The sequence below is a fragment of the Neopelma chrysocephalum genome, unplaced genomic scaffold (genome assembly GCF_003984885.1).
Source record: "Neopelma chrysocephalum unplaced genomic scaffold, ASM398488v2 Primary Assembly neopelma1_64, whole genome shotgun sequence".
Classification (NCBI taxonomy): Eukaryota; Metazoa; Chordata; class Aves; order Passeriformes; family Pipridae; genus Neopelma; species Neopelma chrysocephalum.
This window is the reverse complement of record NW_020897721.1, coordinates 2,378,333-2,404,668: the sequence shown is the minus strand read 5'-3', so window position 1 is coordinate 2,404,668 and position 26,336 is coordinate 2,378,333. Positions and strand designations below refer to the sequence as shown.

At 42.4% G+C, this 26,336-nt stretch overlaps 1 protein-coding gene across 1 annotated transcript in view; it reads right to left on the bottom strand.

The window, feature by feature from the left end:
• TRABD2B (TraB domain containing 2B) overlaps nucleotides 1–26,336 on the bottom strand; it is a 278,298-nt gene that overhangs the window by 37,942 nt on the left and 214,020 nt on the right. The window contains exon 5 of the mRNA XM_027683025.1: nucleotides 8,592–8,682. Coding sequence (XP_027538826.1) covers nucleotides 8,592–8,682 — 91 coding nt within the window. The remainder of the gene's footprint in view (nucleotides 1–8,591; nucleotides 8,683–26,336) is intronic.

Sequence of the window (26,336 nt, the reverse complement as noted above, 5' to 3'; positions counted from 1 at the left end):
CATCCATCTACAGCATCTGATCCATTTTTCCTCCCTCCTGTTTCTGTTCACAGGTCCATTTTTCATTCTCCCTGGAATGCAGAGCATTTGGGAGTGTAGGTGAAAAGCCAAAGTCTTTCAACACCCACTAATAGAAATTTGTTTTATTAATTAACTTTGTGGGAAGAAAAAAAAAAGAAAGATAGTTGATCCTCTGGTCTGAAATCATGAATCACTGTGCAAGAGAAAACATGTCCTCTGAGGCACCTGAGGCCGCTTCAGACAGTGAGTGACTGAGCTGCTTTCTTGGAAAGTCCTGAGTCATCAAACACAGCAGTTTAATCCCCAGGAAATGGGAAACATATTGGCACAATGTTCACTTGCATGGGGCATGAGGTCCAGAGAAGGGTGAAACTCCAAAGGTTCTGGACATCAGTTTGGCTTGTGGAAGGATTTTAAAACCTTAACGCTTCTCTGCAGTATATCTGATCTGGAGCTGGGTACAGAATTCCCAACACATGATTTCCTGGATGAATTAAACTCTCTACAAACTTTACAGATTACATATGAATTTACTTCGACTTCTCATAAAAATGATTCAATGATCGTGACACAAAAATGCATTCTGGCATTCTAAGTTCTTTACTGTGACAAGTGCTTCATAAATTCACCATCCTTAATTTACTATTCCTGTTATAAGAACTTAACTCCTTTTGGCATTCCTGCTCCTACTACTAGCACTTAACTAGGAGGAGCAGCTGATACACACGCAGCTCAGTCTGACCCCTCACCATCTTCTCCTCAAGGGACAACCACACAGTCATTTCAGACCCAAAGCTGGGTTGTGGCCAGCATGAAGTCACCTGGCTTGGCTGAGATACCATGAGTTGTTAAAAGTGAGACTATTTTGCACCCAAGTGGACAAGAAATGACAGAAGATCACATCGCAGATGTGCGTTAGAGTGACCTTCGACTTGTGGGGCCAGTTCAGAAAGGTTTCAGTGAAGTTCACAGCATGCCACAACAAGATCCACCCACAGGGGGTCATTTGGCCGTGCCACCCATCACACAACGCTGTTTTGGAGGGTTTCTAACCCTATTTAAGCTTTAGAGAATGTTCCTATGCACATCTGATCCCTCCTGAAAGACGAAACGTACTACTCAGTGAAATCCTACGTAGAAAACTGTATCCCTGACTGTTTTTTTCTAAGATACTATTATTGAGGGAATTTTAAGTGAAAGTGACGATGAGAAAAGTCATTGTCTTCTTCATTGACAGAAATCTTGTTCCCTTTTTAAGAACTTATGCTTTGTAAAGAGCTCCCTGCAAGCAAAATTACTAGCAATTACACTCATGCTGAATCAAGCAGCTCTATTGATTGCCAACACAGCCCATGACTTCAGCCCACTTGCTGAAGGAAAAGGAGTCAGCTCTGGGAGTGGAAAAGCTATCTGCCCTAACGTGTGAGGTCTCTTTGCCTGACAACGTGATAGTGAAGGTAAGGGAAGTTGGCTCTGCAAAGACAGAGTGACAGCAAACAGACCACAAACTTCCTTAGATAAACGACATCTTTCAAAGCACACAATACCACTTGATACCTTTGTGCCCCTTGAGCTGTTACAAAGTGCAGCTCCACTTCAGCCCAGATTGATATCACTTGGGAGGGAGGCCATCAATCCACAGGACAAGTGCAGGCTGAACACACAAACAAAGTCACACAACCTCACTGTTTCAATACAGCGCTGGAGAGGGGATGGTGCAGTTTTTCCAAAGGCTTAAGTGAGTCTGGTTACACTGTCCAACTTGAATATGGGGCCCAAGTCCTTCAAATAGGAGGGGAATTAATCTCACAAAATGATAAGCCATCTAAAACTAGTCAGATACCTACTGCAAGCAAGTTGGGCCAGTTGTCTAAGACACCCATGAGCATCACTCTGGAAAAGCCAGTCTTTTTACATTGACTATAGTAAGCACCTGCACAACTGTGTGAACATACTCCCAGCTTTCTACCGATTCCCTCATGGCTCCTCACCACCAAAGACAGGAGAGAATCAACAACTATCTCATAATAATGATGACCTCTAAAAGCTACTGGCACCAGTGGAAGCCAACAATTGAAATTGTTGACTTCAGTGCAGTTTGGATCAGCTTTATCTCTAGTAACAATAAACCAAAAATTTTCATCTCATACTAATGACCTAAGGTGAAAATATCTGCATTAGAGTTGGCTGGAAGCAGAAGGAAGATGAAAAAAAATCAGCTTCTCCTGTGGAAACAAGAACTCCAAAATTTGGCTAGGAAATAAGGTAAGAACGAGCTCTGAACTTTTGAAGTCTCCAAGGCTCTGTAAGTTTACTATTAGATAGTTTATGGAGTATGAGATCTCCTAAAACTGATAGGCTGCAGAGCAGCAAAAAACTTAGAAACCTTAGCACTGGCTTCAGGACAGCTCTGTGAGCAGGCTGCCCTCGAGCAAAAAGAAGCAAGCCCAAGTTCCCCAGTGGCCCTGTGTGCAAGTTCCCAAGGAACAGAATTATATGGAATATGAAACAATTTTTTCACACGAAACAAGAAATTTTGCCAAGAACAAAATCTGATTGTAGAGAAAAGTGAATGTCCCACTGGGTGAACTAGTCAAGCACAAAATTCCTGAGAAGTTCTGTTCCATATTCATACTCCAACACCATGAATTATCTTGTTCTTTCCCAGATTTTTTTTGTAGCGAGTTCTAAATTCCATTCTTTCAGGTGTCCAGCATTTAAATGTAGCCTAAAGAACACACAGATACACTGTCCCTAAGTAATGTGTTGCTTAAAGGATAATTAAGTTTCTATGGCTGAGAACTTGTAAATTGACTCTGCTTTTCTACCACATTTTAGAGACTTTCTTCAACTTTTCCCCCCCTTCAGAGTTACTTTGACTGACTCAGACTTCGTGGCAGTAAGGCAGACACAAAGACAATCAAATTGCAAAGGAGGATATTTTAAAGGCACATGGGAACATGAAAATGTAATGTGCATATTTTCATAACTAAATATTTTAAGCATTGAGTAGTCATATTCTCCAATGTTAGATGAGGCAATAAATTTGCCAGTGCATGCAGATGAACCCCATTTCATCCCTATACACCTCTTACTGTAAATTGTGCTGTCAGAGAACCCCCTAAATAATGGGTTTGCTTTTCTTCTGAGGGAAGGAAGCTAGTGAAGGGAGTATGATACTCAAGCTCAGATCAAGTGAAAGATCCAAAGGTTTACAATAGGATTAAGAACTGCAGCATCCCTACAGGGAGGTTATTGCACCCACACAAAAGAAAAAAGTGTGCATTTTTCCCTGTCTCAGAAGAGAAAGGATCCCGAATCTCTCCTTCTCAGTTCTACCTTTTTTCTCAATTAACTCAGTTGTTTCTAATGAAAGTGTCACAGCTCTCATAAATACTTATTTTTTACTCATCTTTTTTCTAAATAATTTTTTACTTATTTCACTACAACTTTAACATTCTCCCTGACACATCCCAAAAATTACCAGCTAAGCAGAGCAGAGTAACCTTGCCAGGCTGGCATCAGAAAGCTAAAGCTTCCTGGGCATCCCAAGGAACTTGGCAAACTACTGGGAGACACCTGATGGCTCTGATGGAATCCATAATTTTCTGGGGTGTAATTGGCATGTTTACCAATTTATTGAATTGGCATATTTACCAATTTAGAGCTGTGGGGATTGCTAGGTCAAACATTTTCCCATTTCTTTATATCACCTTGGGAGGCTTAGGGATCCTGATGGAGTGAAATGCCTGCATCACTGGGGGAAGTAAGTATGCTTTTATTCCATGGGGAGGAATACAGCATTCCTAGGGGAGCAAAGACTTCCACCCTGAGCCAACACTGAGTAGGAGACCAGGGTCACAACTGTAGGATGCTACAGGAGAAGGTGAAGGAGGAAGCTCTTTGCTTCAGAAAGAAGGAAAGGAGTAAGTTAAACAGCAAAGACACGTTGCTTCACCTGGGCCAGGAAGTTCAAACATAAGGAGCAAGAGTAATTAATTTCTCCAGCAGAGCTCTGCGAGTGTACAATACACTCTCAAAAGGGCAGATACAAAAGCTTGTACTGAATTCTCCCGTTCTGAAAGAAGGCAGCATCGAGCACAACCTCGGGAAGAGCAGTCTGATGGAAATGAGCACTGCTGCACGCTTTTCTGGCCGAGAGAACAGCGTGCAGCACATCAGGGCTTGGTGAGTGGCAGAAGGTCAGAGCCGGTTCTGAGAACCCAGCAACAATAGAGTCATCACGGACACAGGTGCTTCCTGGATTGATCTTGCAGTTTGGCTGTTTCCAACTAAATGTGAAGCAGCTGTGGCCCTTTATCTGCTCAAGTCACTGGAATCCATCTGAGGAGAAATTTTCTCCCATCTCCTCCTCTCTCCCAACCCCAAGCACGCAGCTCTGCTGTCTGAAGACAAGAGAGGAGCAGGGACAGCCAGTTGGCAGAACTCCACCAAAAAAAAAGTTGCCTTTCTTATCTCAGGGCAAAGCAATGAGATACACTAATTTTCCAACGCCTTCATTTGGGGACAAGGAGGACAGCCAGCAAAAAAAGAAGCAAATATGAATGCTGTTGAAGGTTGTCGTGCAAACAGATTTGGGACGCTTTCCCTCAGGCAACAAAATAAACAAATGAAGCCAATGTGAGGATAAGTTCTCAAGTGTTTATGGCATTGCTCTGCATGATGAGTACAACAGGGTTTTTTTTTTACAGAAAGGGATCAAGCTGTAAAGAAGGTGTTTTCAACAGTCACCTGGTGGGATTCTAGAAGAGGCTCAGGAAGGTCAACACTGGGCCACTAAGGCAGATCAATGGGAGGAGCCAGGAGATTTCAGAAATCCAGTCAGTGAGAGTTCTCAAACAGCTCCACACCAGATGTACTTTACATGAACTTTCCTTTGCCAGTTCACTGATTCTGGAGCCATCAAACCTCTCCATGTCTCGGCTATCTCTTCCAACCTGACAAGATCTCACTTTATTTTTTCCCCAATACCTTAAGAAAGGGAGAATTTGGCTCAAATTCATGCTTGTCACTAGACAACAGAAACGTGAGACTCTAGGTATTCGGTTTGGTTGGCTTAAAGAGCAGCCATTTCACAACCCATGCTTAGCTTTTTGGATAGAGGAAGCCAACAATCTTCTGGTTTTGCCCAGCCTGTATGTAACTGAAAGCACAAACAGCTTTGGTCTTTGTCCTGTTTCACTCTTCCCAAGGCTTTTCTTTTTTCATACACAGGAACAGTACTAGTTATTTTCTAAAAAGGTATTCTTTGTCCTTTCTGAAACTGAAATGGGGTTTAAATTATACCAGACTATACTCCACCTACTTATGGTAACACTACTTAATTATTATTGATTATAAAGATCAGAACACTAATCATGCCAATAATAATAATAATAATAATAATAATAATACTGTTCTAGGAACAGATATATTAAAGAAAAATAGTATTTGCTTTTTTGGCAAGGCAGCATGGGTAGTAAGCAGGATATAGAATACATGTTTTGCCAAAATTACTTTCACATAATAGGGCTTCTTACTTAACCTGAGCAAGATTGACTGCAAATCACTGTCAAGAAATCACTGATATTCATCCAAAACCACCCTCAATTTCAATCTGATAATACCTCCAAATGTTTCTATGTGCCAGCTCAAATTGTTCCTCTTCGTTCTCCTGCATACAATTTGTCCACACTACTCCTTTTTTTGAATTCCCTTGGCCAAAACATAAGCGTGCAGCTGCTTCAGTTTTTTTCCAACCCTTGCATTTTTTCCACGTGCTGTCCACCCCCACCAATCTCTACATTAGAGTCCAGCTGATCTTCCCTGAACACTATCCAGTTTTTCAATTGTCAATGCCAGAATGCAATGCAGTGGGCTTGACTCCCTTATACAACTTCTTTGGAAGTAAAGCAGATACGTCTCTTTTGGGTTTCAGCAGAGGAGAGAAATACCTCTTATTTCACGTATGGCTTCACAAGAATCAAGATGAAAACACCTGCATCTCTGTAACCCATAAAACAATTTCTGCTCTGCAAGCAGCCCAAATTTTGTTGAGCTTCTATTTATTTATTCTATGTATAAATTTTGTTAGTGTAGCCACTGTCACAAAATGGTTCCTCTTCTGGGCCTTTCTAACTGTCTTCAAATGTTTTTATTTCATCTTTTAAAAAGCAGAAGAGTAAAAATAGAAGGCTGGACAAAAATGCAAGGTTCCTTAAGAGTCTGAATTACAGCAACACGAGAACACAACAACCAACTCGCTGTGCTTCTGAACATGCTGTCAACTTTTGTCGCAACTGTGTTTGGCTAGACTGTCTTGCATCTTGCCCAGAAATCATAAAATACAAGCTATTCTAAAAATGTCTGAGAGCCTCTTTTTTTTCTAAAGGCAGCAAGCTGTTTCCTGTAAATATATTAAAGTTCTCTTTATCCACAATTTCTATAGTCTTCTGCCATTTCTGCACCTTGAGTTATGCAGTCCTGTGGCAACTTTGGACTTCTTTACCATGTAATTTATTTTTTTTCTACATTCTCATCTAGGACTGGCACATCTGCCTCATCATCAGACCACAGGAAAACACACAGAGCATCTAATCTTTATGGGGTGCAACCACATGCTCTCGCTTGACTCAATCCAGTACTCCTGCACAAGAGTATACCCTTTAATAAAGTTTTGTACGTTCAGTGTTCAGAGCAGACCTCACTGGAATTAGGGTACTAGCCCAGACAAAGGGACCAACCTCCCCAACACTATGGTCTGGAGCTGGGAACAGAAGTTTCCAAGTGTGGGACAATTCAGCTGAGGACATGTGCATTGGTCTAGGCAGCAGTCCAAGTCCACTTTCTTTCAGGAACGTTTTCCCCAGAGACTACAACTTTAGCAAAGCCATCATGAACAGGAGACACTGCTGCCAAGGTAGAGGAATGCACACATAGAAGTGCCCCATTCTGCAAAAAAAGTCAACATTAAGTGCTGGCTTTGATTCAAGTTTCCTGCCCTATCCTTTATTTCAACTCTGTGATGATGTGTAAAGACATATCCCAAGACCATAAAGAGTAGCAACTGTTCTTGGACTTCTCTCACACTACTGCATCTTTTGTTCTTCTCAAGGCCTTGCAACAGCCAATAAATTATTAGTTTCACAATTTCCAGTTGAAACACTTTTCATGGAAGATGATACTTTCAGCTAAATGAAAATTGCTGAAGAAAGTGTCTGCTTCCCTGAGTGGAAAGTTTCCTCGTCAGAAATCTAGGAACAGTACACCTCAGCTGTTCTGCTCTAGTTTGGTTTTCTGTTTTGCTGTATTTATTTTGTTAATTTTAGTCAAAATTTCCAGCTCCAGCCCGTTACAGTGTTTACTGCTCTTCCTTGTGCCACGTTGACTTTTCTCCCTCTGCCAAAGTGCTTCTTAAACCTTCTCTGAATATATGCTCTTCCTGGTGTTTGATAGCTTTTTATTCCTCTTTCCCCCCTTCTTATTTAAGACGATGCTTTTATTGCTCGACAGATTCCAAGAAGCATTCAGGATAAATGCTCTGTCAAAGACACTTATGTACAGTTGAGCCATATGATATTCTATACGAATCACTGCGGATGTTTCACAAACAAGGTTAGATCAGCCAGATTTTCCAACTATATTACACATGGTTTTTTCAGACATGGTCTACTACCTCTGCGATTAATCCTCCATATTGACACTCACCTCATATTTGGACCATGTCATGTCTGCCCACCAGGGACAGGAGCATGCTGCTGACACTTTCTCCTAATGAGGATAACAATCCTATGACAGAGTAATCCTGGCCAAATTTTATCTGCAGAATGTAGGGGAAAGGCTAATTTTCTAGGGAAAAGCTAGATGGTCTCTCACCATCCCTCATGGTTTTATTGTCTACAATTTCTTTGGAAGAGACCTCATCTGAAGGAAAGAGAAAATTCTACGGGATGAAGGAAGTTTGTTTCACCAACTAAGGACAATTTCATGCCATATTTTATCTTATAATAATGAACATTTCCAAGAGATTGGTGATCAGTCCCTTCCCGCCTGCTTTACTTGACCAGATAGATGGAGAAGCTCAGGGAATACTGAATTGCTCTCTACCAACCCAACACAAGGTGTGTCTGCTCCATTAAATCTGGTCCTTCAGGAAAAAGTGAAATGCCAGCTGAAGAGCAGCAGCCTGACAGAGAGGTCTGCAACTAAAGAAGCAACTAAAACCCTATGGAGAGAAAAATGAAAAACAGCTATGGGGCAAAATGAGCTGAACAAGATGTTTCTGGGAAGAAACTGTGGCACTTCTGAGCTGGTATAATGAAGTAGCTGTGATATAAATAGTGTCCCCAAGTGAAAAAAAAAAAAGACAAAAAACCCCAGCCACTGAGGCTCCATATGTTTCCAAACTCACACAATGGATGCTTTACAATGAACTTTTTGTCTGGAACTTGGGTGGGAAAGGGAGGTTCTTCACCCACTTCCTATACTAATGCAATAATATTGCTTAGTCACAGAAAAAGGGAGAGAAAAAAGGAGAGAAAGTGATTAATAATCTGTGGGCAGCTGCTTACTTTCCAATTGGTTGTCCAGGAGGAGTGTGCTCCACTTCAAATCCTGCTTGTCTCAGTACATCAATCACAGTGTTGTTACCCAGGAAGTGACCTAAAATACAGGTAGAAAATAGCACTGTCAATCAAACTGCTCCTCTCACTCACTTGAGTTTCTCCTGTTGGAACAGCAGGTTTGGGAGGCAAGGGTACCAGAAGCTAGACCAGCCTCAAAAGCAAGAAAGGCACGATATGGTGTTTGTTGTCATTCAGACTCAGCTATTTGCCATGTAGCCCCACTGCAGCCTTTGGCAATGGCCAGAGGAAGAGGGAACGTACAGCCCGACACTTTCTTCTTCCATCTTACTCATCCCTCCCTCCCTCCCCTCATGTGGCCAAGGGACTGGGTGGATAATAGAAAACCTAGATGGCTTACTAGCCTTGTCTTCCACACTGGCCATTTTTAGTATGTACATAGATTAAATAGACTTCTAACATGGATATCAGAATGACCCTGGCAAAAGGATATGACTAGGGCTTTGACTTGTGAAATGGAACAACATACAAAACCAGATGTCCACCCTGATCACCACTGTTCATGGGCATCCAGTTATGAAGAAGCTCTGAAGCTGCTGTACTACACGTTCAGTGCTTGTCTAACTAAATCCCCAGTGACTGGGGAACTGCCTCACCAACCATTCAGCCACCTGCTCAGCAGGGTTAGGAGGAGCCGGGATGGCAACCTTATCTCTCCCAAAACATGAAGATTTAGTCCTGTAATTCAGGGCTCTTTGTTAGAAGTGTAAAGGTCACATTCCTATTCACAGAAGTAACAAAGAGCCCAATAAGTATTGCAGCATGTACAGGCCCTGAAAGAGTTTACTTAAGAGAGTCCCATATACTTGAGGTCTGAACCAAATCCCACTGGAGTCAATGGGAGCCCTCAAAGGGCTTTGGGTACAGACTCAATAAGGCAGTGTAATCCCTCCAAAGCTTTCAACTTATTGTTAAAGTCCCACATTGTCTTCAGGATGGGTTAGATATAAAAGTAAGAAAGCAAGAAGTCCACTAACAGGTTTATAAAAATCCACACAGCCCAGTAACCTGTCTCCAGCTGCAGCCTGCGGTGCTAAAGGTATGTACATGTATAATAACTGACACTGAGAAAGGACAGAACAATCCTCCTCCATTATTCCCATTAGCTCCCAGCTCTGCAGGGCTGGGTGACCCCCATTTACACCCAGGTCAGTGCATCTCACTGACAGCTCTGAATAGGCCAATTCACCACGAATATGCTCAAGGCTCTGCCTCCATGCACTTATTGCCCTGTGGCATCTTGCAGCAGGGAGTTCCACCATGTGCTGTGTGTGAGTACTCACTCCTCTGGTTTGCTGCTGCTTGGAGAGTGTGTGCTTGCCTGAAGCACAGTCAAAGTGTTTGCAGGAGATGTCTGGAACAGCCTGGCTCCACAGCAGAACCAAATGCTTTGCACTGTAAAAAACAAGGCAGGCAAGATGTGCCTGAGTCCCTCCATCCATGCCACTGTGTAAGGAGCTGGTGTAGCCATCAGCAGAGTCACCCCCAGGACACTTCGCCCACACTGCACAAAGTCACTATGAATTTGAGAGTAATTCAGCCCCCAGGATTTGCTAAGCCTGCATCTCTCTGCTCACGCTGCCAACAAGGGCGCTAACTCACATCAGTTGTTGGAATGATGTAGCCATACAGCTTTGAGTGCGACTTGCAAGCGCTGGTAAGAGCTTTTAGCCAAAAGACATTTCTTTAAATGATTAAACATACATTTGCAGAGCCCTAGTGTGTTCCAGGATTCCTCCACTTCCTTTTAAGAAAACTCAAAATTTGATTTTCTCCTTACTAGCTTACTTATAACAAAAGCCAAAGCAGCAGAGAACAGTCCCAAAAATGTGTTATACACCCTCAGAGATTCAAGAAATGAGACATTTGTGAATGATTAACTGGATTTGATCATATCCTGTTTTTTTATGCAGTGGCCAAGGCAAACAAAGGTCCCCATTCTGTCATGGGCCAAGTGACACTGAGGAACCTAAGTCAAAGGTATCAGAGATGTTTCTGAGTCGATGGTACAGCACTCTACCTTCCCTGAACCAGAGTCTTAAATGCCAAAAGATTCCTCAATGTAAATAATTGCCCTGAGTCCAGCAAATATTTGACATCATGACAGTACAAAAGAACCCAATTTTAACTCTTTTAAAGCTAGGGGAAAAAATAACTATGCAACACCTCTGCTTCCTCATCCACAAAGTGGTGGGACTGTCAACAATGTCAGCTCCTCAGCAAAGCCTGCAAGTCCCTTCAAGTGCCGGATGAAGACCAAAAGGTGACACTTCCTGGACTTCCCACTCCTGCCCTCTGTGTGGAGACCTGAAAGATGAAAGCTCCTTGGACTGGTGATCTGCTGTGCATGATAGCAAAAAATGTAAGTATGGTGAGATGTGTGTTTGCACAGGGTGGGACGTCCCAAGCTGTTCAGTCGTCTGCCATACCCCTTTCTCTTGGGAGCCATACTCCAGCTGTCTGGGAGTTTGTGCAGGATCTGGGCTGCAATTACAGGGAACAGAGAAAGTTCTCACCAAGGTAAAAGTCATGTGGTGAATGAATGTCCTCAGGATGTTTTTCAATACCAGGGACTGAATTTCCATATCACAAATCGCCTTATCCTCTGCTCCATTCTCAAGGCTTATTCTTTTAATTTTGCCTTTCCTAACTGGAAGGAATACCAGCTTCCACTAAAAAAACTTCATCAAACTTCAAATCCCTGAATAAATTAAAATCTTCCTCACAAATTTCATTGTGAATAGTTATTTCATTTTAGGTCCACAATTCAACACATACTACGATATTTTCAATGCCCCAGTTCAACCAAGAGAAAAGAAATTAAAAAAAAAACACAAAATCAAAGCTGACGCCCAAATAATTCTCCGTTCCACATGTATCAACAGAGCCTGAAGCTTCAACAACTGCTAGGAAATGGCAGGAGCAGGTCTTTGGAAAGCATTATCTTTAGACTCCTCTTAAAATTTTCCTGTTTGCATTACCCCACATACAGCTGGGTAAATCACCACCCATCTCACCATCAGCTTGCCCTGTTATTACATCCTCTACACCTGATTGCAAGATTTCTATATGAACCAGCTCTGACTTCTACTTGTCTTCTCTGTCCAGTCAGAATTCACATATTGCAATTGATTTTGTATCCAACTCTTTGTTTTACATCACTGCTGCTGTATCCAAATCAGCATCTCCTTATGCACACTGCGAGCAATTTGAAGTCATGTTCTAGAGACGGAAAATCCAAAATTATGCATCAGACCAGCAGCCTTCCCACCCAACACAGTCACCTTCCCGACAGTGATCCACGGCAAGGAGCTCCTCAGGATTGAAGATATGTGTGGAAGAGGAAGGTTTAAGGAAGAAGGTGGCACTTGAGTGCGCCCAGTGCAGGTGGGTAATGTGAAACATGAAAATGCTCTCATGTCATTGCTGTACTTCCAGGGTTAAAGAATTCCTGGAAGAAACTTCTTGGCTTGCCTCCTGCTATGAAGTCCATCATAATTATTATTCCCAGTTTTAAAACCCAGGCAAATTTTCTATATGAGAAATTTTTTACATAAAATAACTCTACTTAGTCACCCAAAACTTGAGATAAGCATTCACAGGCTAGATATTGACAACAATAGAATACTTTGACGGCTTATGGCATGTAATGAAACCAAATTTAACCCATATATTGGAGAGAATTAAACTCAGCATCAGTTAAAATCATCAAATCTCTGCCTCTAGCTGCCCATACGTGCAAACATAATATGCAATAATTGCCATATTTTTTATAACATCAGTGGATTTAATTTTTATTTATAGATATAAAATAAATGAGCTTTATATATATATACATCCATGTGCGTGTATGTGTGCTTCTGCTAAATTATTTTAAAAATTTCTCTTCCTGGCCTGGAATAAACCTCAAGAAAGTATAACTATTGAAAAGTTAGTGCATCTAGAGACATATCAGACAGATTAGAGAGACAGAGGAATGATCTTGCATTTCCATCACTATTCCCTCTTCAGTCTAAATCTGAATAAACTATTCCTGGAGTATTAACCAAATTTATCTTGACAGCTGATGAAAACTGGATCCAAGAGGTCAGAACATCAACTGCCTCGGGAAATCCATGGAAGTATGGGAAAAGGAGAGAAAGGAGACATAAAAGATTCTCTAGATGAGGACCTTAAGTCTGTACTTGGGCATGGAGATATGCAGAGCAACCAGTACTAACAGTTTAAGATTAAAAAAAACCCATGTGTGGATGCAGTCCTTCCATCCTCTGAGGATAAGGACACACTCATGGGATTTGCTTTAGGACAAGACCCAGTGCTAAATGCAGTCATTTTGTAGTTTGAACACAAATACAGTGGAGTGGCCAGTGTGGCTCGCTGCACTTAGAAGGGGTTTCTTCATTAAATTTGATGAGGCCAAGATTATTCTCCTTTCACTCATTTATTGGTTTTTTGAGACAGAGGATCTGGAGACACTGGAGGAACACATTAGACAGCACAGTTGCTAACATTAATCAAAGACCTTCCACCCCTGGTTTGCTTTTTTATTTTTAATTAAGAGCTGTTCTTCGGACTACACAAAGCAGATGCATGTAATGTGCTTCCTATCTCCCCAAGGTTTCATTTTTCATTGGAAGAAAGAAAGAATAAACTACTTTGGTTTTTTTTTACTAAAAGGTGAAAAATAAGTGGTTTCCTTAAAGCACACCCATGCATACACACGCGGCTGAAAAAATGCATTTTCTTCTTTTATTAGTGGAATATCTTTAGGTGAAGAGAAAGACCTTCTCAGCCAACTCTTAAAAGCCACATAATTTCTAACTGACCACATAAATTAAGCTCTCCTTTACCACTTCAGACATCCTGGTGACCCTCACCAATAGCATGCCTCAAAAGTTAAATGAACTTGGTGTTTCTGCACAGAAAAATATAACCATGTTCTGATGACAGAAGCAGAAAAAATGTTTTTGAGCAGATGTTATGTACTTTATCTAGGTTTACAGATCTCCTACAAATTACTTTGTCTATTCGTCTCACAATTCTTTGTTCCCGTGGCTTAGAAGGATAAAGGGGTACAAAGGAGCAGGAGATAATTCCCTCACAAAGGACCTCCATTGCCAGAGCCTTTGAAGTTGTGCTAAAAAAGCCTTGCTAGCCCATTAGCTGACACACAGCAGAAATCTGAACTGTTTCCATGCACACTACAAGCCGAGCTATTTTCTGCACAATTAGTCATAAAAAGGGCCAATGTAAACTGTGTCGGGAGGTCTCAATTCTTTACATTCTCCACACAGTGAATCAGACATTATGTATAACGTTTTGTTGCCATTTAGACCTTGGGCCTTTCTGCAATCAGGAGGCGGCAGCCTCTATTCCTCCTTCTCCCCCAGTGATGATTTTCAAGCCTCTTGGCAGCACCACAGTGTTTATGGCAACAAGGCTTCACAAGAGTCGGCGTAGGCAAAAACTACAAATGGCTGAAAGCTGCCCGTTCACAGCTGGGGCAAAAACTTACTGGTTCCTTTACTTGCTGCCTCCAAAACTGCATCTCCATTTCTCTAATTCTGACAATGGTCAAACTGAGTGTTTTGGAAGCTGAATGATGAACTTGCCAAGATGAGGCTGCAGTAAGGAGCTACAGCAAACACTTCAGGGAATTAATTTTATCTGAATGTGCTCATTTCTCCACTGTAGCATTCCACTGACCCAGCAGTCCCTGGGTAACAGCAGGAATTTACTGGAGGGAACCACATGACATCCCACATTACTCTTTCTCGCCATGACAGATGTCCCAGACCCGTGATGAGGAATCAGTTTTGTGGATAAACCCTCCATATTTTTAATTCCCTTTCACTCCTTGGCCAGCATCTTTCTCCACTAATAAACACCATCCTTCAAGAGCTGGAGGCTCTTTCATCCTTTCTCATGATTACTCAGGTTAAACCACTATCACTGTCAGATGATTGCTCCTCTTTCTTCCTAAACCACTTATTTTCTTGAAATCTCACTCTAGTGGTAAGGACTGCCTTGAATCAGTATCTTGAATGCACTTTGACAAGGAGCAAATGTTGGATTTGTGCACAAATTCTTTGTTTTGCAAGCTGGATCTAGATGTATCTGTAAGATTCCTTCAGCCTGAGTACACCTCTAATGTAAAATGTCTTATCAAGGAATGACACCACGTAATGGATTAGGTGGGTGATATGCAGCACTTAGGCATGAGTATGATGTTTGGACTGCCTTAATATTTTGATTTTAGATTTTACTGATAACATAAACCAAATCTGTGCTTGTGGGGACCCACAGGGGGAACTTCCTAGAAATGGCTGGAAGGACCAGCGTCCATCCTCCAGTCTACCCCAGTAAGTATGGAATAGTGTAAGCCAGACCATACCAGAGCATGAGATGCAGTGTGTGTATCATCAGCATCCCAAATGCAGCCCTACCCACACCTCAGAGAGATCAGATGTAACAAAAGCTTCCTAGAGGTTGGTATTTAAGTTGAAAACAAGAGCTGTCTGTGGGCTTTCCGAAGAGAAAGTGACTTTCAAAGATACAGCGCAGGACTGAGAGTGCCCTGGATCAACTCCTGACTAGTAACAGCACACATATACCAAGGGGAATAGATGCTATGAGAGACAAACTCACGGGTGAGTGAACTGGCACCCCACAGAAACTCTGCAGCCTCAAAGACCACCCCCACTAGGTCTGTTGATGACACCCAGAGCATTCTTGCCTTAGAGGAGAGTGCTCAGTGCTCATCAAAGCAGGGAGTTCTGCACCCCACCTTTCAGAAGAGTCTGTCACCCCAGGTTCCTGGCTTTTGCTCTGCTACAAGACACCATTTTGCACTTGGAAATTGCAGCATTATGCAAAGAGCTGGGAAGGAGAGCTGGAGATGCAAGGAATGAGCTTTCTTCCTCCCCTGTTTGGCTGGAGTATCCAAGCCCAAAGCATGCCTTAAAAAATGCTTTGCACAAGCCACGTGCAATGGTCTTGTAAAGCAGGCTTTCATCATAGCCTTCTTACATCATGCCACCCCTTCTCCAAGGCAGATGGAGAAATCATTTTCCCTCTCATTTGATGTTGTTATTCTATGCAGTTGTGAGGAACTGACTCACAGTCACTTTTGGACAGCCACGGGAATCAGAGCAATAACACATAAAAAGCCAAAGCGTGCAGCATCTTGAACGTCCAGTAATCCTCCCATGGCTCCCCTTCATTCCTCTCTTGCATGTAATCACCTCTCTCCCCTCTCACCCGTGAGCACTTAGAGAACACGCTCTGGAGAAAGGCCACAACTGTAGCCAGAGGGAGGATGGAGTGACGAGGGGCCAAAAGTTGAGGGGGTTATTCCAGATTGACGCCAGGCTAATAGAGCACAGATTTGTGTTTCCCTGGGGTGTCTCTGAGATCTGCAGTCCAATTCTATACTTGGAACATCTCACTCTAAAGGACAGACAGAGTCCCACAGACTTCTTCTATTTCCTTGCTGCCCCTCAATATAATAAACTACCCCCATGTCTCTCCCCTTCTGCTCTCCCTCTTCGAGCATCCCTCCTGTTGAGGGTATGGAGCTATTCTGGAGGCACCCAAATGTCACACACTTGAGGTCCTTCTCTAGAAGTGGTCTGGAGTGTAATGCACAGAGTCCTCAATAGCCTCAGCATGAGACGGGACTGAATTTACCAATTTAGGGCTGGTACCACGCTGGCATAGCTCTCCACTTCCAGACTCAATACTGTGCCTTAATATGAGCTCAGCAACCCAATTCTCTGCTGTCTTCAAAGTCTTTGCACACCTTTCCTAGCAGACTTGCCCTAAACATCGGATGAGGAAAACAATAAAATGATATTTATATTTTTTTTAACAAAAAGCTCAATTTTCTTCAAGTCTAAACCAGCTGTTTCACTTAGGTTAAGAAAAACAACACAAGCAAGAGCTGAAGTGAGGTCACCTCCCATGCATCTCCTCTGGCCACAGCAACAACTGAGCTGTGTCAGACCAACTCAACAACAGGGTTCCAAGCTGCTTCAGACATTTCAAAATTGAGTGACTAGTCTCTTTGGTGAGCCTCATGGGAGGGGATGAGCACCTCCACAGAGAAACTCATTCCAACATCTCAAATACCAGGTTTGGGAAGAACATAAGCCCTCTGTGCAATTCTGTTTCCATTGACCACATGAGCTTAAATAGCTCCTTTAGCCTCAGCATCTATCAGACATTGCATGATGGCCCACCAAGTCACCCTACCACTGCCCAAAAGTTCCTGAACACTGTGAAGAGCCCACCCTTCTTCCCTACCTTCCCTTTTCTATCCCTTCCCCCACCTTTCTTGCCATGCCAGAGTTTTCAAGGGAGGGGGAGGAGTGTTGATCTGTGCTTTGGTTGGTTATGGGGCCACTTGGGCTATTTCATATTCTGGCTTCACTTACATGCCATTAGAGGAGTTTTTCCCACAGAGAGAAGGTCCAAGTGAGGATGACTCTTCCACTATATACTCTTAAAGAAAACATAGAATCATTTAGGTTGGAAAAGACCTCTAAAATCATTGAGTCTGACCAGAAGTAACTCATTGAATATCAAGGATCCAAGTTTAAAGGCAAGAGGGAGGTGGATTGATAACTGACAATATCCTATTACCTCAGCCCCTTATGTTTGAGATACAATGAATTCAATCCCTTCCTCACTGTGCTGAGGAAAAGGCCCCTTGGGAGTCAAACAACAAAACCTCAAGATTTTAAGTGTTTATTTTGTAAAATATATTTGTTGTATTTGCTGGTATAAACTGGAACAACTTACCAGGACAAGAAATATGCAGGAGGAAAATGGCGTGGGCAAGGGCTAAGAGAGAGGTTTGACTTTGTCCCCGGGTTTTACTGTGAATGAAGGCAGGGCTTGCTCAGTCTGAGACACTGCATGGAGGATGGTTTTTGGCATTTTTCCCTGTAGCCAAATGCCATGACTGCATGGGATTTTCTTTTTTCTTTGGGTTTTTTGTTTGTTTGTTTTTTTCTAAGGTGCATGCTCCTGACTGAATCATGCTGTTGGAATATACCTTTCTACACAGAGGTGTAGTATAAGGTGTGATTGTGTGCCAGAGAACGTGCCTCTGTGTCTCTCATGGGATCCTCTCCAATGGACAGGGTCAATGTACAAAACCTAGGAAACTTCACCCATCCCTAGCACTGCAGCAGAAGAGAAGGAGTCTGAGGAAAATCTAGAGAAAACCTGGCTCTTGTAAGAATCTTCTCAGAGTGCTGGAGGCATCTCTGAGACTGGCCCAACCAGCTGGGACCGTCATATCCCCTCAGTGCAGATGGTCTGGTATGAAATGCACTGTCTCAAAGAAAAATTTTGTTTGCCATTTGTCATTAACACCTCAGGCAGTGAGGAAATCAGTGAGGAAACGGTCTCTTTTTTTGCCCAGGGTGCCCCATTAGTGTGCTTGCAGCCTTGCTGAAGCAGACAACGAGCTCCCATCTGAAGCAAAGTTATCAGCTCTTCCCACATCAGCGGCCACGCTGAGGTCGTGACAGCTGGGGCAGGGCAGGTACCTCCGAGCAAAGTGTTTCATATCCCATTGCAAATCCCCTGAGCCATCCCAAACTAGCCTAGAATGCACATGGATCTGCTTGCCAAAGCCAGGCAAGGGTCGGGGTAAGGGCGACAAACTGGCTTCCACACCTCCCTGCTCCACACTCCTTCTTTGCGAAGAAGGTAACGGTGAACTTGTTACTAAAACACCTCCGTGACTTGGTGGAGTCTGAGCTCAGGGAAGCTTTGGGCCCTGGAAAGCTCCTCAGTCAACTTTTTGCATGCTGAGTATCTCACTAAGCTTGTGAAGGCACCTCTGAGGCATTGCCCAGTAAAGACCAGATGGTGTGGGACCTCAGCTTGTCCTAGGACACAGTCAGAACTGTGAAATGCAGCACCTTCACCTGCCTTTGGCAGGTACTAAGGATGGACTTAATGGTTTGTTATAGGAAATAACTAGGGGTGAGGACCCTGATATATCATTGCTGGCTCAGGGAATCAGAAGCTTAGTGATTTCTAAAGCTGGACTGTTGAGTCTGTCCAATTCCTTTTTGGCCTTACGGATGCATTTGGCTTGCACAATATATTGTGTCCACAATGTAATCAAGCTTGGTGTGAAACAGCACTTCACTGTGTTTATTTTCAACCTGCTTCCCCCAGTTCCCCTAGTTTGCACAAGCACAGCTCTAAACTGAATTAAACAAAACTGCAATCTTGCTCTAGTGTGAGATTAAACCATTCCAGGAAAGTAAGTTGGGGGCAACATCTGTCAAAATTACTTCAGAAGATCACAAGACAAGCTGTCATTTTCTGTTTGGAAAGCAGTTTGAATACCACAAAATCAAAGCTCTAAGTTGACAGGACACGGATCCTTGCTTGTTCTTTCTGGTTTTAACCTCTCAGTCAATTATTCTACAGACTACACTGCTTTCTTCATCTGTTCCAGGAGCCCCTTTCTGGTGGTTTATTTGGATTGTGGATGTCTCATAAGTGAAAAACGTGGTGATGTCTTAGCACAAAGCACAGTGATTCCTCAGCAAATTGCCAGCCCCCTGGAGTTTATGGACACAGGACAGACTCCTTGCTGGAGCAGAGTACTTTCTAGCCTGCCTCTCAAGCTGGCATAGGAAAACAGAGGCCATTTTACCAGACTTTTTTAAAAAGGAAACTCTCCAAGGAAACCAAAACCAAGCCTCCTTAGTCAGGAACTTTGTAAATATAAAACCTTCACATTGTTAAGATCATCGACGGTTAACACTTTTCTCAGAAAAATCCAGCTGGCCACTGGATGTCACTGTTGTTGCAGAAAAACACCCCAGAAAGTTCACGAATGAGGCTGTGAGTAAGGTGAGGTGATTCACCCCAACCTGGAAATGGCCTTTTCTTTCAGGTTAACCAGCGCAGTGCTGGTGGCACCTGGAGGTGCCCGGCCAGTGCAACACCTGGAAGCAAGGCACCCTCAATGGCACTGAGGTCTCCATCAGCAGCTGAGGGCAAGTCATCTGTGACCCTGAGCCACCTGTGCCCAGGTGTGTGTCCCTTCTTCCTGCTAGATGCCCTCTGGTTTTGCTGAGATGTGTGCCCGCTGAGCCCCTGGGCCTGCACTGCACATCCAACCTAGTCTCCACTTTGGACTGAACCCTTTCTCTTCTGCCATGCAGCAGAGCATGCTGCAGCAGGCACGTTTCCAAGCTTGCCCTTGATCATGGATTAAAAGCAATCATATGTAGTGTTGCTCTGTGGTTTTAGCTGGCGCTGCTGAAAAGGCAGCTGAGCGTAGCTGCATGACTTTCAAGGTCTGAGATAATATCTCCATCAAAACCAGCTTTGTGCTACGTAGATCATTTGCCACCTCAGAAATTACACCAGGCATCTCCAAACCCACTCGACCACACAGAGGAAATCTGCCCTAAAACACAGGATTCCTTTGCACCATCATGGTGAGCCTCACCAGCGCAGGCAAGGGGCTTTTTCAAGGAGTGATTTGAGGCTGTAGGCTGAGGCCCTTCCCACAGAGGGAAAGCAGGAGAAATAAACCTCAGGAGTCCATAAAATCCTCTCAGATTCAAGTCACCAGGTGCAGATGCTGCTGTGGCATTCCGGGAGGTGCAAACTGGGACTTGCTTCCCACCTTACGCTCCAAGCTCAAGGCTTTCTACTTGATTCATGCCTGCTCTGACACTGGGAAGCAAACCTTCCAAACAAGGCATATCAAACCAACAAACCCTTGCCCCTGGGGAGAAAGGGAAGGCAGGAACAGACTACAGATATTTGTTAAGCTACTTAATATGGTGTTGCAAGACCCTGAGATACATGTGGTGGGGGAAGAGATCTAGAGTACCTACATCTGGAGATCTGTTTCCTTTAAAATGCAAAGCATGCCCAAGACTGTGGAATAATAGAAATCTGGGCTAGAAAACACCCATTTTAGTCCATCTAAATGTCATAAATCAGGATCAACTCTGCCTGGGCATGATCAGCTTTGATCTTAAGGATGTCTGTATAAATTAGAAAAAGGATCTCCATAGGACATTTTGCAGTATTTTTAAAGCATTAGGAGGTTCCTTGGCTGTGTCTTTATTAATTTCTCTTCCTTTAAAAGCAAAACAGAAGAAAGAAATGCTTTGGGAAGGACAGACAGTCCTTTGGCTGAAGGTCCTGTGGTAGAAGGAGAGGAGGTTTCTAGCCAGGAATGGCAAATGCTCTACTAGAAGGGTCGGTAAATCTTATCTGTCAAAGAGACCATCTATGTAGAGGGAAAAGTACAGAAAATAGTCCTGCAGTATTTAGAGATTCTCAGCTGTAAAGGTGCTGTATGAACACAAAAAGTGGTCACTCCCAAGCTGCCACCTCTCTTGGACACTGCCTGTCACAACTCAACAGTGACGAGCTTTGTCCTGCAAAAGCTTCCATCTGTAAGTTACTTTGGGCATGCAAACAGTTGTACCAAGCCTCCACATCCCCACGGACAAAGGGAATCTTGCTTACATATGTAAAATTTAATTGATCAAGAGTCTTGGAAAGCTGTATTCCTCAAGTACTAATATGTAAATGCTATGCCTACAGAGAAGTTCTTCTTATTACACATTTATTCCCAACTAGACTATCAAATGTGTATCTACATTCCACTCATTACTAGTTATTTGTGTGAGTTTCACCCACGCAGACCTACTCTCAGCCACATGGCCAAACATCCTGACTAATTTAAATTTAGGGGTTTTTTTTCCTTATAAATACACAGAATTTCTATATACATCCACGTTTTGAGCAAGCAGAAATATTTGAATTGAATCTCCACTGCAGTACTCTGGTTTTACACTGGTATAAACAGTAGTGGTTTTCACTGTTATCTCCCACTGCCCAGCTGTTAACACTGGGGAAAAGGAGCAACAATGAAGGCAAGCACAATTTATCTAAACATCTCTCTAATAATATTGGCCCAGGAAGCAGACTTCTAGTGAAACCAAAAAGAGGGAGATTCAGTGATGCTGTTAAGTTTTCCATGACACAGCTGTCCACTCTGACACATGGCCACATTCAAAAGCTGAGTAAGTTATTATGGAAGTTCAGAAACCTCAAAATATACACAACAGATTTTGAAAAACATTGTGGTTGTGTGGGTTCGAGCAGGCTTGAGGAATATGTTAAAATCCAAGCAAACAATCTACGCCTTCACCCCTTTCTGTTAACACATGAGTGTGCGAGCACATCACCAAGCTCGCATGGCAATTTGTAGCTCTGTTATTCACAGTCTTCATTAAAGAATAACAGCCCCTGTTTGAGTATCACAAGGCAAAATTGTTCTCACATGTGGACCAAACAGACACACCAAGGCTGCACCCTTATGGTTTCTGAGTGACAAGCTTAATAAGATTACCCTTGATCTTTCTCTTAATAAAGCTGGATGACATTCAAGCAAAGCCTGAGTTTTGTTTTAATGGTACATTAAGAGAACCCAGAGTTTGGCACAGCTGGAGGCCTGAACCATCGAAGAAAACTTGGCACTGCCAGGATTCCCTTACGATCTCAGACCTCACATAATGAATATTTATATCTATATATACAGACATGCACACATATTAAATACCTATCATTAGCTGGTCAAGGTCAATGCTCTGTGTAACAGAGCTGGATGTAATACCAAGAATGATGATGGTTCTTTTTTTTTTTTTAACTTGTGTTATGAATCACACAAATTAAGCAACCCACAGTTTATAGAGCCTGCAACATGATGGACTGCTTTTAAACCACACATACCAAAGGGGAAGGAGAACAACTCCAAGAAATTACAAAAGCAAAAGAGAAGTGTCATCACCTTACTGTTTAAACCTGAATGCAGCAGAACACAGAGACTCCTGCTTAACTTTAATAACACCAGCAGCCCCAGCCGGCTCCAGGGAAGCAGTCATTTGCTTGAGATAAGTCAGGGCTCGTGTGTTTTGAAGCATTATGGGTTAGAAGCTAAATAGTGTTAGCTGAGTCACACTGATTTAAACCATCATTGCAACTAGCCCAAAGATTACAAAAGACAGATCACAAAGAAATCACTTAGAGGAACAGAGGAGGTATAATACTGAATTTTTATTTGGGGAGAAAAAGAAAAATAATCCCTCCCCAGCTAAGACTTTACTTTTGGAAAAGAAAGTTTCCTTAAGGACAAACTCAACAGTCCCATCTTCTCTTTCTCTCATCTCTGTCGACTGTGCCCTCAGACTGAGTGTCTGTGTATAAGTATCAGCCCTACAGAAAAGTCAATGAGCCTCAAGACTAAACAGGGAATTCATGATGGAGCTGGCATCTGGATACACATGGGATGGGGATGGTTTAGACTGTGTAATTTATCTGCCAAAAAATTCATTTTTGTGATAGCCAAAATAGTTCCCAAATTGCATTAACTGAGGAATACTGATGAGGAATTTAAGAGTACTGAAATACTGTCTTTTGCTGTTTCCAAAACAAAACAAAAATTTTAAAAAATCACAGTTTTATTTCAAAGCATTCAGCAATAGTTTACTGAAATGGAATATGCGTACATTTAATTTCAAAAAGAACACAAACATGGACATTAAATTAAACATTTTGCACAGCCTGAATTTTCCTCCAGGCTTTTGTTTTGGTGAGAAAATGAAAACGTTTTTGTTCAGCATTGACCCAATATAACTTTTCCTTCAATCATCTGGTTCAGCCGACAAAACAAGACATAAATCACTTCCACTGCTCTAGACTGAGTCCAGGTCTCTGTTGATGTGGATGAATTCCGGATCCTCAGCCTCTCTCTTTTTCTTAAGATCTACGTGCAGTACCTTAAAGCCTGAACACTGGTGGTGGTTTGAAGACGACAGAGTTCCAGAGCACTGAGCACATGAAATTAGAGGTGAGCAGAATTTGAACAGGAGACAAGATCCTCTTGCCTAAAGAGAAGCCCATGTTAAGTAAGTAAAAGCACTAAGAGAATATGCCTTCTTGCAGGAATTCAGCCCATAATTATCTAGTTCAGTAATTATCTTCACTAGATGAAACTGAGATAATCCTTGATGGAAACAAGAAATTCACGTCTGGCCCTATTGGAATTGTTGTGCCCAAACCCTGCAGTATTTTCATTCAACCAAATTCCACCTATAAAGCTCTCACACTATATTTTGGCTGACTATTCTGGGCTATTATATAAGCCCTTTGGCACTGGTCTATCCCAACCTCCACACTTTTTCTCACAGCCAAATTTCTGCAGGAAACAAAACACTTTTCATTGAAGCCAATTAGCTCAAGAACGTCAAAAGAAAAAAAAAATCAAAAGGCTTTGGGTCAGTGACAAGACCAATAGAGAGGCCAAGAAAATGAAAGGGACTTGTTCTGAAAATGTTTTTTACTATGTCAGAGCCAATTCCCAATGGAGTGAAACAAGAAAAACATTCCTAGAGACATTTGAGATCTGTCATGAATTCCCAAGGCACATTAAGAAGTCTCACTTTCCCCTCTGTCTCTCATTCCTTTCTGAGGTACATCATGGGGCTCCAGAAAGTAGATGATAAGTCAGGAGATCTGTACAGTGGTCCCAGACATTCAAAGGCACAATGAACCAAGGGCTGGGGAATCCTACAGTAACGTTCCAAAGTTTCTCTTGTATTTTCTTTTTTTAAACAATAGTAATCAAAATTCTATTTGATAGAGTTTTTTTTGTGGATGAGATATTGGGACTCCTTCTCTCAAGCAACACTCACTTGGTTTCCTTGCAAAGTAACTCTTCTGTGCCCCTGCTGCTCCATCTTTAAAAGAAGCATAATCCACTTTCCTCCCAGGAGGAAATATTTGTCCCATTACATGCCTGTATATTGATAAAACTAATGAAAATGAACTTTGGAATGAACTTCAGGATACCATGACCGCTGCCTGTCCCACCATTACCACAATCCTCATCACTGACTCCACATCCAGGATGAGGAGCCTCAGCAGAGCAGCAGACACCTCTTTTTTCCACGCTTGTAGACATCAGACTCACAGATCTGTCAGTATTAGAACCAAAGCTCACCTTTCAAGTTGTTTGAAGTATGAATTCAAAGGATTATTAAATATCAGTCTTAAAGGGCCTAAGGCTTCTATCACGGGAAAAAACCATCAACATTTTCCAGCTGAGCTTTATTTATTTATTTATTTATTCCAAATCTGTTTAGAAAATAAATGCCACATGGCATCATAATATACTGAGCAAGTGATAGTCAGGCTCCCAGCAAATAATTCTTAATGACATATTTTGGGTTAGTTTTTATGACACTCTTTGTAGGACAATGCCACGAGTTGGTCTTGAGTATTTCACCATGAGAACAAAATATTCCTCCTGACATCTAGCTCTGTGTTCATGGGTTCATTTTTTCTGATGATTAATTCTGAGTTCATGTAGAGTGTGTTCAAGATTACACGGATTCATATTCAGTTGACCATATCTGAGAGGATTATTTTAGTGTGCCCCAGTTTATGGCCCATGAAACATGATCCCTCTTGTCTCTCCGTTTCTCTTACTCTGCCAGCAGTATTTTTCTAACAACCAGTACTTGGAATTCATATTATCAGCATAACAGCAGAAAACAGATATTTTTCTCTATGAAAACCAGCTCTCAATCAGTGCCTTAAACTTGCTCTCCTCTCAGTGCCAACAGCCAAGCGGAACACATCAAAATATCACAATTTTGAGGGAAATGCCCTTTAGAATAAACCTACATTTCAGGTCTGCCACAGTCTTGATCATTTTTGGTGCATTTAGCACATATAACTGCTGTTACTAGTGATACCAACCAGAACACAACGAAGCACAGTGGAAACAACCTGATGCCACCCTAAGGCATTGCTTGCGTCTCTCTGAAAAGCTGTGACCCACACTGACTACACTGGAAGATGTTTCCATCTCTACCCAAGAGCCTGGTGCCAGCAGTGCAGTGCTGATCCTGGCACACAGCAGGCAGATGTGCTGTCTAATAGTTTTGGCAGTGTCTGACCATCTTTCCTATCATGGTATCATTATCTTGAGCTGACTGCCAGCTGGCCTTAATAGTGCTTGATACACGAAACACAGAGGAGCTTTCAACTGACAACACCCTGTAAATTATACATCCCACTATTATTTCATGTGCAGCCCCCAAAGATCTCAAAGCAGTTTAAGGACAGAAATCAGGTCCAACGCTGTGACCCTTACTTAACAACTGTGAGCTAATTAGAAAGCTGTCCCACTGAAATAAGCAGAGTTCCTCAAAAAAAACCTGCTTAATGTGCAGCTGCACGATTTAAAAAATAAAAATAAAAAAATTACTTTGTTTCTCAAAGCCATAGTCCAACCATATCTCCTGGTGCTGTACTGAAGTGAAACATGGAGCATTCCTATTCAAGAAAACCCCATTCCTGGTCAGTAACACAGTTAGTTTGGAACTGACAAATAATCGTTTTACCAGATCTTCAGGGAACCTACAACATACTTATGTTTTGGTAAGCAGACGAAGTTCCCACAACTCAACAGCTGAACCAGAACTTCTGCTGCATAAAACCTCACCTGAACCAACAGGCCATGCAACTTGCTCGTGAGAAAGAGCAGAATTTGAACTAAACCCTTAGAAGCAAAATCCTCACAGCAATGAGCCGTATTGAGCTACT